The 13,134-nt window shown below is 55.0% G+C and overlaps 1 protein-coding gene across 2 annotated transcripts in view; it reads left to right on the top strand.

Annotated features, from left to right (window-relative positions):
* LOC116957171 (calcium-binding protein 39-like) overlaps positions 1–9,388 on the top strand; it is a 67,930-nt gene extending 58,542 nt beyond the window's left edge. For both annotated transcript variants that reach the window (XM_032979165.2, XM_032979166.2), the window contains one exon: positions 2,887–9,388. In XM_032979165.2, the coding sequence (XP_032835056.2) occupies positions 2,887–3,081 (195 nt within the window). In that variant the 3' untranslated portion in view covers positions 3,082–9,388. The remainder of the gene's footprint in view (positions 1–2,886) is intronic.
* The last annotated feature ends 3,746 nt before the right edge of the window (positions 9,389–13,134 follow it).

A 13,134-nucleotide genomic window follows, 5' to 3' on the forward strand; every position in this document is an offset into this window, starting at 1 on the left:
GTCTCTAGGTCTGTCTCTACGTCTGTCTCTAGGTCTGTCTCTAGGTCTGTCTCTTCCTCCGTCTCTACGTCTGTCTCTAGGTCTGTCTCTAGGTCTGTCTCTAGGTCTGTCTCTACGTCTGTCTCTACGTCTGTCTCTTCCTCTGTCTCTACGTCTGTCTCTACGTCTGTCTCTACGTCTGTCTCTAGGTCTGTCTCTACGTCTGTCTCTAGGTCTGTCTCTAGGTCTGTCTCTACGTCTGTCTCTAGGTCTGTCTCTAGGTCTGTCTCTACGTCTGTCTCTAGGTCTGTCTCTACGTCTGTCTCTACGTCTGTCTCTACGTCTGTCTCTTCCTCTGTCTCTACGTCTGTCTCTACGTCTGTCTCTACGTCTGTCTCTTCGTCTGTCTCTACGTCTGTCTCTTCGTCTGTCTCCTCCTCTGTCTCTACGTCTGTCTCTTCCTCTGTCTCTTCCTCCGTCTCTTCGTCTGTCTCTTCCTCCGTCTCTTCCCTCCGTCTCTAGGTCTGTCTCTACGTCTGTCTCTACGTCTGTCTCTTCCTCTGTCTCTACGTCTGTCTCTACGTCTGTCTCTACGTCTGTCTCTTCGTCTGTCTCTACGTCTGTCTCTTCGTCTGTCTCCTCCTCTGTCTCTACGTCTGTCTCTACGTCTGTCTCTTCGTCTGTCTCTACGTCTGTCTCTTCGTCTGTCTCCTCCTCTGTCTCTACGTCTGTCTCTTCCTCTGTCTCTTCCTCCGTCTCTTCCTCCATCTCTTCGTCTGTCTCTTCCTCCGTCTCTTCCCTCCGTCTCTAGGTCTGTCTCTACGTCTGTCTCTACCTCTGTCTCTAGGTCTGTCTCTACGTCTGTCTCTAGGTCTGTCTCTAGGTCTGTCTCTTCCTCCGTCTCTACGTCTGTCTCTAGGTCTGTCTCTAGGTCTGTCTCTTCCTCCGTCTCTACGTCTGTCTCTAGGTCTGTCTCTAGGTCTGTCTCTACGTCTGTCTCTACGTCTGTCTCTTCCTCTGTCTCTACGTCTGTCTCTACGTCTGTCTCTACGTCTGTCTCTTCGTCTGTCTCTACGTCTGTCTCTTCGTCTGTCTCCTCCTCTGTCTCTACGTCTGTCTCTTCCTCTGTCTCTTCCTCCGTCTCTTCGTCTGTCTCTTCCTCCGTCTCTTCCCTCCGTCTCTAGGTCTGTCTCTACGTCTGTCTCTACCTCTGTCTCTAGGTCTGTCTCTACGTCTGTCTCTACCTCCGTCTCTTCCTCCGTCTCTACGTCTGTCTCTACGTCTGTCTCTAGGTCTGTCTCTACGTCTGTCTCTACGTCTGTCTCTACGTCTGTCTCTACGTCTGTCTCTTCCTCTGTCTCTAGGTCTGTCTCTACGTCTGTCTCTACCTCCGTCTCTTCCTACGTCTCTACGTCTGTCTCTTTGTCTGTCTCTAGGTCTGTCTCTAGGTCTGTCTCTACGTCTGTCTCTACGTCTGTCTCTACCTCTGTCTCTAGGTCTGTCTCTACGTCTGTCTCTACCTCCGTCTCTTCCTCCGTCTCTACGTCTGTCTCTTTGTCTGTCTCTAGGTCTGTCTCTAGGTCTGTCTCTACGTCTGTCTCTACGTCTGTCTCTACGTCTTTCTCTTCCTCTGTCTCTTCCTCTGTCTCTTCGTCTGTCTCTAGGTCTGTCTCTACGTCTGTCTCTAGGTCTGTCTCTATGTCTGTCTCTTCCTCTGTCTCTTCGTCTGTCTCTTCGTCTGTCTCTAGGTCTGTCTCTTCGTCTGTCTCTTCGTCTGTCTCTACGTCTGTCTCTTCCTCTGTCTCTTCCTCTATCTCTACATCTGTCTCTTCCTCTGTCTCTACATCTGTCTCTACGTCTGTCTCTACATCTGTCTCTTCCTCTGTCTCTACGTCTGTCTCTACCTCTGTCTCTTCGTCTGTCTCTACCTCTGTCTCTTCGTCTGTCTCTACCTCTGTCTCTTCGTCTGTCTCTTCCTCTGTCTCTTCGTCTGTCTCTACGTCTGTCTCTTCGTCTGTCTCTACGTCTGTCTCTACCTCCGTCTCTACGTCTGTCTCTTCCTCTGTCTCTACGTCTGTCTCTACGTCTGTCTCTACGTCTGTCTCTTCCTCTGTCTCTTCCTCTGTCTCTACATCTGTCTCTACCTCTGTCTCTACCTCTGTCTCTACATCTGTCTCTTCGTCTGTCTCTTCCTCCGTCTCTTCCTCCGTCTCTTCCTCCGTCTCTTAGTCTGTCTCTTCGTCTGTCTCTACCTCTGTCTCTTCGTCTGTCTCTACCGATGGCTCTTCGTCTGTCTCTTCCTCTGTCTCTTCGTCTGTCTCTACGTCTGTCTCTTCGTCTGTCTCTACGTCTGTCTCTACCTCCGTCTCTACGTCTGTCTCTTCCTCTGTCTCTACGTCTGTCTCTACGTCTGTCTCTACGTCTGTCTCTTCCTCTGTCTCTTCCTCTGTCTCTACATCTGTCTCTACCTCTGTCTCTACCTCTGTCTCTACATCTGTCTCTTCGTCTGTCTCTTCCTCCGTCTCTTCCTCCGTCTCTTCCTCCGTCTCTTAGTCTGTCTCTTCGTCTGTCTCTACCTCTGTCTCTTCGTCTGTCTCTACCGATGGCTCTTCGTCTGTCTCTTCCTCTGTCTCTTCGTCTGTCTCTACGTCTGTCTCTTCGTCTGTCTCTACGTCTGTCTCTACCTCCGTCTCTACGTCTGTCTCTTCCTCTGTCTCTACGTCTGTCTCTACGTCTGTCTCTACGTCTGTCTCTTCCTCTGTCTCTACATCTGTCTCTACCTCTGTCTCTACCTCTGTCTCTACATCTGTCTCTTCGTCTGTCTCTTCCTCCGTCTCTTCCTCCGTCTCTTCGTCTGTCTTTTCCTCCGACCGACCGTCCGTCCGCTCGTCCGCCCGTCCGCCCCAGGTGTTCGTGGCGAACCCCAACAAAGCGCCGCCCATCCTGGACATCCTCCTCAAGAACCAGGCCAAGTTGGTGGAGTTCCTCGCCGCCTTCCAGGTGGACCGCACCGAGGACGAACAGTTCCGTGACGAAAAGGCCTACCTGGGGAAACAGATCCGTGACCTCAAGCGGCCCACGTCACCCGCTGAGGCCACGTAGCCGAGGGGAGGGGGGGGGGACCCCCACTCCACCCACACCACCCACACCACCCACACCACCCACACCACCCGTTCACTCGCTGGGCCACTGACTCGGTCACTCGCTGGCTCACTCAGTCACTCGCTAGCTCACTCAGTCACTCGCTAGCTAGCTCGCTCAGTCACTCGCTAGCTCGCTCAGTCACTCGCTAGCTCACTCAGTCACTCGCTAGCTAGCTCACTCAGTCACTCGCTAGCTTGCTCAGTCACTCGCTAGCTCGCTCAGTCACTCGCTCACTCAGTCACTCACTAGCTCACTCAGTCACTCGCTAGCTCACTCAGTCACTCGCTAGCTCGCTCAGTCACTCGCTAGCTCACTCAATCACTCGCTAGCTCACTCAGTCACTCGCTAGCTAGCTCGCTCAGTCACTCGCTAGCTTGCTCAGTCACTCGCTAGCTCGCTCAGTCACTCGCTCACTCAGTCACTCGCTAGCTCACTCAGTCACTCGCTAGCTCACTCAGTCACTAGCTCACTCAGTCACTAGCTCACTCAGTCACTAGCTCACTCAGTCACTCGCTAGCTAGCTCGCTCAGTCACTCGCTAGCTCGCTCAGTCACTCGGTAGCTCACTCAGTCACTCGCTAGCTCGCTCAGTCACTCGCTAGCTCACTCAGTCACTCGCTCACTCAGTCACTAGCTCACTCAGTCACTCGCTTGCTCACTCAGTCACTAGCTTACTCAGTCACTAGCTCACTCAGTCACTCGCTAGCTCACTCAGTCACTCGCTGGCTCACTCAGTCACTCGCTAGCTCACTCAGTCACTCGCTAGCTCACTCAGTCACTAGCTCACTCAGTCACTCGCTAGCTCACTCAGTCCATAGCTCACTCAGTCACTCGCTAGCTAGCTCGCTCAGTCACTCGGTAGCTCACTCAGTCACTCGCTAGCTCGCTCAGTCACTCGCTAGCTCAATCAGTCACTCGCTCACTCAGTCACTAGCTCACTCAGTCACTCGCTAGCTCACTCAGTCACTCGCTGGCTCACTCAGTCACTCGCTAGCTCACTCAGTCACTAGCTCACTCAGTCACTCGCTAGCTCACTCAGTCACTCGCTAGCTCACTCAGTCACTAGCTCACTCAGTCACTCGCTAGCTCACTCAGTCACTTGCTCACTCAGTCACTCGCTAGCTCACTCACTCGCTAGCTCACTCAGTCACTCGCTATCTCACTCAGTCACTCGCTAGCTCACTCAGTCACTAGCTCACTCAGTCACTAGCTCACTCAGTCACTCGCTAGCTCACTCAGTCATGCACACACACACACGGATGCACACACGCGGATGCACACACGCGGACGCACACACGCGGACGCACACACACGGATGCACACACACGGATGCACTCACTCAGTCACTAGCTCACTCAGTCACTAGCTCACTCAGTCACTCGCTAGCTAGCTCGCTCAGTCACTCGCTAGCTCGCTCAGTCACTCGGTAGCTCACTCAGTCACTCGCTAGCTCGCTCAGTCACTCGCTAGCTCACTCAGTCACTCGCTCACTCAGTCACTAGCTCACTCAGTCACTCGCTTGCTCACTCAGTCACTCGCTCACTCAGTCACTAGCTCACTCAGTCACTAGCTCGCTCAGTCACTAGCTCACTCAGTCACTCGCTCACTCAGTCACTCACTAGCCCACTCAGTCACTCGCTAGCTCACTCACTCGCTAACTCACTCAGTTACTCGCTAGCTCACTCAGTGACTCGCTAGCACACTCACTCGCTAGCTCACTCAGTCACTCGCTAGCTCACTCACTCAGTCACTAGCTAGTTCACTCAGTCACTCGCTAGCTCACTCAGTCACTTGCTAGCTCACTCAGTCACTAGCTAGCTTAGTCACTCGCTCACTCAGTCACTCGCTAGCTCACTCAGTCACTAGCTCACTCAGTCACTAGCTCGCTCAGTCACTTGCTCACTCAGTCACTCGCTCACTCACTCAGTCACTCGCTAGTTCACTCAGTCACTCGCTAGCTCACTCAGTCACTCGCTAACTCACTGAGTCATTAGCTTACTCAGTCACTCGCTAGCTCACTCAGTCACTCGCTAGCTCACTCAGTCACTAGCTCACTCATTCACTCGCTAGCTCACTCAGTCGCTCGCTAGCTCACTCAGTCACTCGCTAGCTCACTCAGTCACTCGCTAGCTCACTCAGTCACTCGCTCACTCAGTCACTCGCTAGCTCACTCAGTCACTCGCTAGCTCACTCAGTCGCTAGCTCACTCAGTCACTCGTTAGCTCACTCAGTCACTCGCTAGCTCACTCAGTCACTCGCTAGCTCACTCAGTTACTCGCTAGCTCACTCAGTCGCTAGCTCACTCAGTTACTCGCTAGCTCACTCAGTCACTCGCTAGCTCACTCAGTCACTAGCTCGCTCAGTCGCTAGCTCACTCAGTCACTCGCTCACTCAGTCACTCGCTAGCTCAGTCACTCGCTAGCTCACTCAGTCACTCGCTAGCTCACTCAGTCACTAGCTCACTCAGTCACTCGCTAGCTCACTCAGTCACTAGCTAGCTCACTCAGTCACTAGCTAGCTCAGTCACCCGCTAGCTCACTCAGTCACTCGCTAGCTCACTCAGTCACTAGCTCACTCAGTCACTAGCTCACTCAGTCACTCGCTAGCTCACTCAGTCACTAGCTAGCTCAGTCACTCGCTAGCTCACTCAGTCACTCGCTAGCTCACTCAGTCACTCGCCAGCTCGCTCAGTCACTAGCTTACTCAGTCACTAGCTAGCTCACTCAGTCACTCGCCAGATCACTCAGTCACTCGCTCACTCAGTCACTCGCTCACTCAGTCACTCGCCAGCTCACTCAGTCACTCGCTAGCTCACTCAGTCACTCGCTAGCTCACTCAGTCACTCGCTAGCTCACTCAGTCACTAGCTCACTCAGTCACTCGCTAGCTCACTCAGTCACTCGCTAGCTCACTCAGTCAGTCACTCGCTAGCTCACTCAGTCACTTGCTAACTCACTCAGTCACTCGCTAGCTCACTCAGTCACTTGCTAACTCACTCAGTCACTCGCTAGCTCACTCAGTCACTAGCAAGCTCAGTCACTTGCTAGCTCACTCAGTCACTCGCTAGCTCACTCACTCACACGCTCACTCAGTCACTCGCTCACTCAGTCACTCGCTCACTCAGTCACTCGCTCAGTCACTAGCTAGCTCAGTCACTCGCTAGCTCACTCAGTCACTCACTAGCTCACTCAGTCACTCGCTCACTCAGTCACTCGCTCACTCAGTCACTCGCTCAGTCACTAGCTAGCTCAGTCACTCGCTAGCTCAGTCACTCGCTAGCTCACTCAGTCACTCGCTAGCTCACTCAGTCACTCGCTAGCTCACTCAGTCACTAGCTAGCTCACTCAGTCACTAGGTAGCTCAGTCACCCGCTAGCTCACTCAGTCACTCGCTAGCTCACTCAGTCACTAGCTCACTCAGTCACTCACTAGCTCACTCAGTCACTCACTAGCTCACTCAGTCATGCACACACACACACGGATGCACACACGCGGATGCACACACGCGGACGCACACACGCGGACGCACACACACGGATGCACACACACAGATGCACACACACGGATGCACACACACGGATGCACATACGCACACACACGGACGCACACACGCACACACACGGATGCACACACGCATGCACACATGCACACACGCGGATGCACACACACAAACACACGGATGCACACACACACACAGACACACACACGCACACACACAAATGCACACAAACACAGATGCACACACACACACGGATGCACACACACGGATGCACAAACACGCACACACAGACACACGCACACACGCGCACACGGACACACACACACATAGACACACACACACATAGACACACACACACACAGACACACACACAACAACAACAACAACCGCCATTCACCACTAAGTGGCGGTGACGTCACCACGACGCTTGTGCTAGCTATAGGCTATGTGCACCCTGAGGCCACGTGAAGTGTCGAATGCCCGCTGGCAGGAGGTCACGGGGCAGACCCAGGTGCCACGGGTCGACTGACTGAGATGACTGGCTGATGCACCACCTGTGCCCCCTACTGTGCCAACCTGCTGTGCTTTAGCCACCCGGCGCTCCGCTCGTTGTTGTGAGCGTCGCTCCTCCGCCCTCCGTTGTTGTTGGAGGGCGACTACCTCCAACTGCCCAGTAGTGTCCTTAACGAGCCTCCTCCACAGAGGCCGATCTTGACACCGCTGGTACCAGTCATCGGCAAGTCCACTCAGCTCCACGTCCTCCTGTACCACATCATTCCATCTCTTCTCTAGCCCGTGCTGCGCCCGTTTAGCCCCCTCAATCCGGCCGAACAAAAGCTGTTTCGGCATGTGGTGGCTGGGCATGCGGGCTACATGACCCAGCCATCGCAGCCTTGCCCGCTGGAGGAGCTCACCGATGGGACCTTGCCCAGATCTTTCAAGGATTTGTGAGCTCCTCACACAATCCAGTCTGGTTAAACCCAGGATGGATCATAGGCAGGCCAGCCTAAATGTTTCTAACCGGCGAAGATGTTCCATTAGGGGGGTCCACGTTTCGCAAGGGTAGAGAAGGGAGGGAATGACCGTGGCCGAGAAGACCCGAAGCTTAGTGCGGAGCGACAGACCAGGTAGCTTCCACACAGCGTTACGCAACCAATGAAAAGATATTGCCGCTCGACTGATTCGGAGTGAGACCTCTGCTGTTAAACTGGAGCCGGTCATAAGCACACTGCCCAGGTATGGGAAACTCTCCACTCACTCCACAACTGCCCCATCACCGATTGGGAGTTGTGGGGGTGGAGTGTCACACACACATAGACACACACACACATAGACACACAGACACACACGCATAGACACACATAGACACACAGACACACACACCGACACACACACCCCTCCCTGCGTGCACGGCAGGGAGGGGTGGGCGTTTGTGGCTCGTGAATCTGCACCTCCAGTTTGTGGCTGTCACTGCGATGGGGAGCGGTGGCGCAGCAGTTAGCGCTGTGCTTCGTACTGCTAAGACCCCAGTTCGATTCCTGCTCACCGCCACCACCAGCTACTACCGGTCGTAGCGATCATCTGAATCGGTCCTGGGGTCTCCCCTAGGTCGACTCGGCCTCAAACGAGCACCAGGTGCGATGGATGTGTAAACGTTGCCACTGGGGGAGAGACAAAGGCGGCCGGGCGTGGTGCTGGCCACCCACCCCCTCGTGTGCCACAGCGCCGGCATCCTTCATAGGCGCTGATAGTCGTGAACAGCACTTGCCCCTACAGTCTGTGAAGGCTACACGGGGGATCTTTGTGAGTACAAAGAAGCACGCTTTAACACGGGTCTCTGTGTGATAAGACTGTGGGTCTCTCTGATGAGTCTGTGGGTCTCTGTGTGATGAGTCTGTGGGTCTCTGGGTGATGAGTTTATGGGTCTCTGTGTGATGAGTCTGTGGGTCTCTGTGTGATGAGTCTGTGGGTCTCTGTGTGATGAGTCTGTGGGTCTCGGTGTGGTTAGTCTGTGGGTCTCTGTGCGGTGAGTCTGTGGGTCTCTGTGCGGTGAGTCTGTGGGTCTCTGTGTGGTGAGTCTGTGGGTCTCTGTGTGGTGAGTCTATGGGTCTCTGTGTGATCAGTCTGTGGGTCTCTGTATGGTGAGTCCGTGGGTCTCTGTGTGATGAGTCCGTGGGTCTTTGTGTGATGAGTCCGTGGGTCTCTGTGTGATGAGTCTTTGGATCTCTGTGTTATGAGTCTGAGTCTCTGTGTGGTGAGTCTGTGGGTCTCTGTGTGATGAGTCTTTGGATCTCTGTGTGATGAGTCTATGAGTCTCTGTGTGGTGAGTCTGTGGGTCTCTGTGTGATGAGCCTATGGATCTCTGTGTGATGAGTCTATGAGTCTCTGTGTGGTGAGTCTGTGGGTCTCTGTGTGATGCGTCTGTGGGTCTCTCTGTAATGCGTCTGTGGGTCTCTGTGTGATGCGTCTGTGGGTCTGTGTGGTAGTGGTGGTAATGGCGGTGGTGGTGGTAGTGGTGGTGAACACCGCCGGTCGACTCTGCCTTAAAAACGAGAACCCGCTACGGTCGATGATTGTAAGCCCGGGGGGGCGGCTTGGAGAGAGACAAAGGCGGCCGTGCGTGGTTCGGGCTGTCGCTCGCTAACAGCACTTGCCCTGTGTGCGCGTGGGGGGCTACGCGGTGGGGGGGGGGGGCGGGTACCTTTGCCTTTGTGAGTGGACGAATGTGAGGGAGAGCTTTCTCGACTTGAAGTAAACTGAGAATGCGTTGTTTGTGTCCACTCGCCTGTTCGATCCACTCACCCACTCACCCACGCTCACCCACACGCTCACCCACTCAACCAGTCACCCACTCAAGCAGTCACTCACCCACTCAACCAGTCACTCACCCACTCAACCAGTCACCCACACACTCACACACTCACCCACTCAACCACACACTCACCCACTCAACCAGTCACCCACACGCTCACCCACTCAACCAGTCACCCACACACTCACCCACTCAACCAGTCACTCACCCACTCAACCAGTCACCCACACACTCAACCAGTCACCCACACACTCAACCAGTCACCCACACACTCACCCACTCAACCAGTCACCCACACACTCACCCACTCAACCAGTCACTCACCCACTCAACCAGTCACTCACCCACTCAACCAGTCACCCACACACCCACTCAACCAGTCACTCACCCACTCAACCAGTCACCCACACGCTCACCCACTCAACCAGTCACCCACACGCTCAACCAGTCACCCACACACTCAACCAGTCACTCACTCGCTCAACCACTCACCCACACGCTCACCCACTCAACCAGTCACCCACACACTCAACCATACACTCACCCACACAACCAGTCACTCACCCACTCAGTCACCCACACACTCACCCACACACCCACTCAACCAGTCACTCACCCACTCAACCAGTCACTCACACACTCACCCACTCAACCAGTCACCCACACACTCACTAATCCACTCAGACACTCAGTCACCCACACACCTAACCAGTCACCCACACACCTAACCAGTCACCCACACACTCACTAAGACACTCAGTCACCCACACACTCACTAAGACACTCAGCCACCCACACACCTAACCAGTCACCCACACACCTAACCAGTCACCCACACACTCACTAAGACACTCAGTCACCCACACACTCACTAAGACACTCAGTCACCCACACACTCACTAAGACACTCAGTCACCCACACACCTAACCAGTCACCCACACACTCACTAAGACACTCAGTCACCCACACACCTAACCAGTCACCCACACACTCACTAAGACACTCAGTCACCCACACACCTAACCAGTCACCCACACACTCACTAAGACACTCAGACACAGATGAAACGCAGGCGCAGCCGCGGGGTTTGTTACATTTTACTCGGTTACTTGTTTTTACCATCGTTATTATTTTATTATTCCTTTAGTGAATCTTTCACAACTGATAAAACACGTCAACAAACATGCCACTTTATATAAATGATTCGGATGGGGGGGTCGGGGGGAGCGGGCAGTGGGGGGGGGTTCCTTTATTATTTTTATTTTTTAGAAAAGACGCAACGCACGAAATACAAACACCGGCCCCTTCCCATAACACCACCACCGCCACCTAACACCACCCTAACACCACCACCGCCTAACACCACCGCCTACACCACCCTAACACCACCACCCTAACACCACCACCCTAACACCACCACCCTAACACCACCACCCTAACACCACCACCCTAACACCACCACCCTAACACCACCACCCTAACACCACCACCCTAACACCACCACCCTAACACCACCCTAACACCACCCTAACACCACCGCCTAACATCACCCTAACACCACCGCCTAACATCACCGCCTAACACCACCGCCTAACACCACCGCCCAACACCACCGCCCTAACACCACCACCTAACACCACCACCTAATACCACCCTAACATCACCCTAACACCACCACCTAACACCACCCTAACACCACCGCCTAACACCACCCTAACATCACCCTAACACCACCGCCTAACACCGCCCTAACACCACCACCTAACATCACCCTAACACCACCGCCTAACACCACCGCCTAACAACACCGCCCTAACACCACCGCCCTAACACCACCGCCTAACACCGCCCTAACACCACCGCCTAACACCACCACCTAACACCACCGCCCTAACACCACCGCCTAACACCACCCTAACATCACCCTAACACCACCGCCTAACACCACCCTAACACCGCCCTAACACCACCGCCTAACACCACCACCTAACACCACCGCCCTAACACCACCACCTAACACCACCACCTAATACCACCCTAACATCGCCCTAACACCGCCCTAACACCACCGCCTAACACCACCGCCCTAACACCACCGCCCTAACACCACCGCCCTAACACCACCACCTAACACCACCACCTAATACCACCCTAACATCGCCCTAACACCGCCCTAACACCACCGCCTAACACCACCGCCCTAACACCACCACCTAACACCACCGCCCTAACACCACCGCCCTAACACCACCGCCCTAACACCACCGCCCTAACACCACCTAACATCACCTTCCAGTAAACTTTAAGAATTCGGTTTTTAACATTTTCCCCTTCCTCCTCCCTCCCTATCCCCCGCTAGCCCCCCCTCCCTACACGCCCCCCACTGCCCCCCACTACCCCCCCACTAGTAAGGATAAGTTTTTCTTTCCTTTCTACGGCACGACACGAACAACACGAGGGTGGTACTACCGCTGATGCTGCGGTGAACGTCGGGGGAGAAGTGGGGGGAGGGAGTGGGGGGGGGGGGTGGAGTGGGGGATGGAGTGGGGGGGGGGGAGCGGGGGACCCGTGCCTCAGGCCCCGGGCCCCGAACGACGGACCCACCCCCCCCCCCCCCCCCCCAAAAAAAAAGGCGGAACACGTTCGCAACGACGAAGGGTTCGCCAAATAATTTCCAATCGTCGTGGGCACCCCCACCATCGCCCCCCCCCCACTGCACCACACGGGGGCAGCTGCCGCTGGGGGTGCCCCCCTAACCTACACCACTCCGCAGCAGCAGCAGCAGCAATCATCACCACCCCCTGACTGTGAAACCACCGCAGCTGCTGGTGCTGCGTCTGTGAAACAGCAGCAGCAGCAGCAGCGTCTTCCTGCGTTGACGATCACGCTGTGAGAGTGTCACACGGGGACAGCTGCCGCTGGGGGTGCCCCCCCCCCAGGCTACGCCACGCAGCGCTAGCAGCAGCGGCGGCCGGACGATGCGAGAGACGCAAATCCTCTCTCCCTGCTGCACAAATAATGGCCGAGAAGTTGGGATTGCTCGATATCACCACCGCAACCCACCCACCATCACCACCAACCACCACCCACCACCACAACCCAACCACCATCACCACCCAGCACCACAACCCACCCACCATCACCACCCATGCACCACAACCCACCCACCATCATCACCACCATCACGGCCGCCTCTTCGGGGATTTGCGCCGGATAAATGCGTGGGGTTGTGGTGGGGTGGTGGTGGTGTAATGGTGGTGGGGTTGTGGTGGTGGTGTTGTGGTTGTGGTGTTGTAATTGTGGTGGTGGTGTTGTGGTTGTGGTGTGGTGGTGTAATGGTGGTGGGGTTGTGGTGGTGTTGTGGTGTTGTAATTGTGGTGGTGGTGTTGTAATGGTGGTGGGGTTGTGGTGGTGTTGTGGTTGTGGTGTGGTTGTGGTGGAGCTTATGGTCGGAGTGGTAAACTTGTGAGTAGTTTTTAACAACTAAGTAAAACCAGGACGTCAAAACGAAATTTCCTCGGCGAGGTTTCCCCCTCGCTGTGTTTCTGCGATCGAAATGGAATACTTCACAACAGCAGCGGGTGGAGGGGGCGGCCCCCTACCCACACTCCTCCTCGTTGTACGTGACACGCTGGCGCTTCTCACATGCTTCTGAAGCACGCTTCTGAAGCACGCTTCTCACAACGCGCTTCTCACAACACG

This window comes from Petromyzon marinus, chromosome 70, assembly GCF_048934315.1.
Source record: "Petromyzon marinus isolate PM22_M1 ecotype Great Lakes invasive population chromosome 70, UKy_Petmar_22M1.pri1.0, whole genome shotgun sequence".
NCBI classification, from domain to species: domain Eukaryota; kingdom Metazoa; phylum Chordata; class Hyperoartia; order Petromyzontiformes; family Petromyzontidae; genus Petromyzon; species Petromyzon marinus.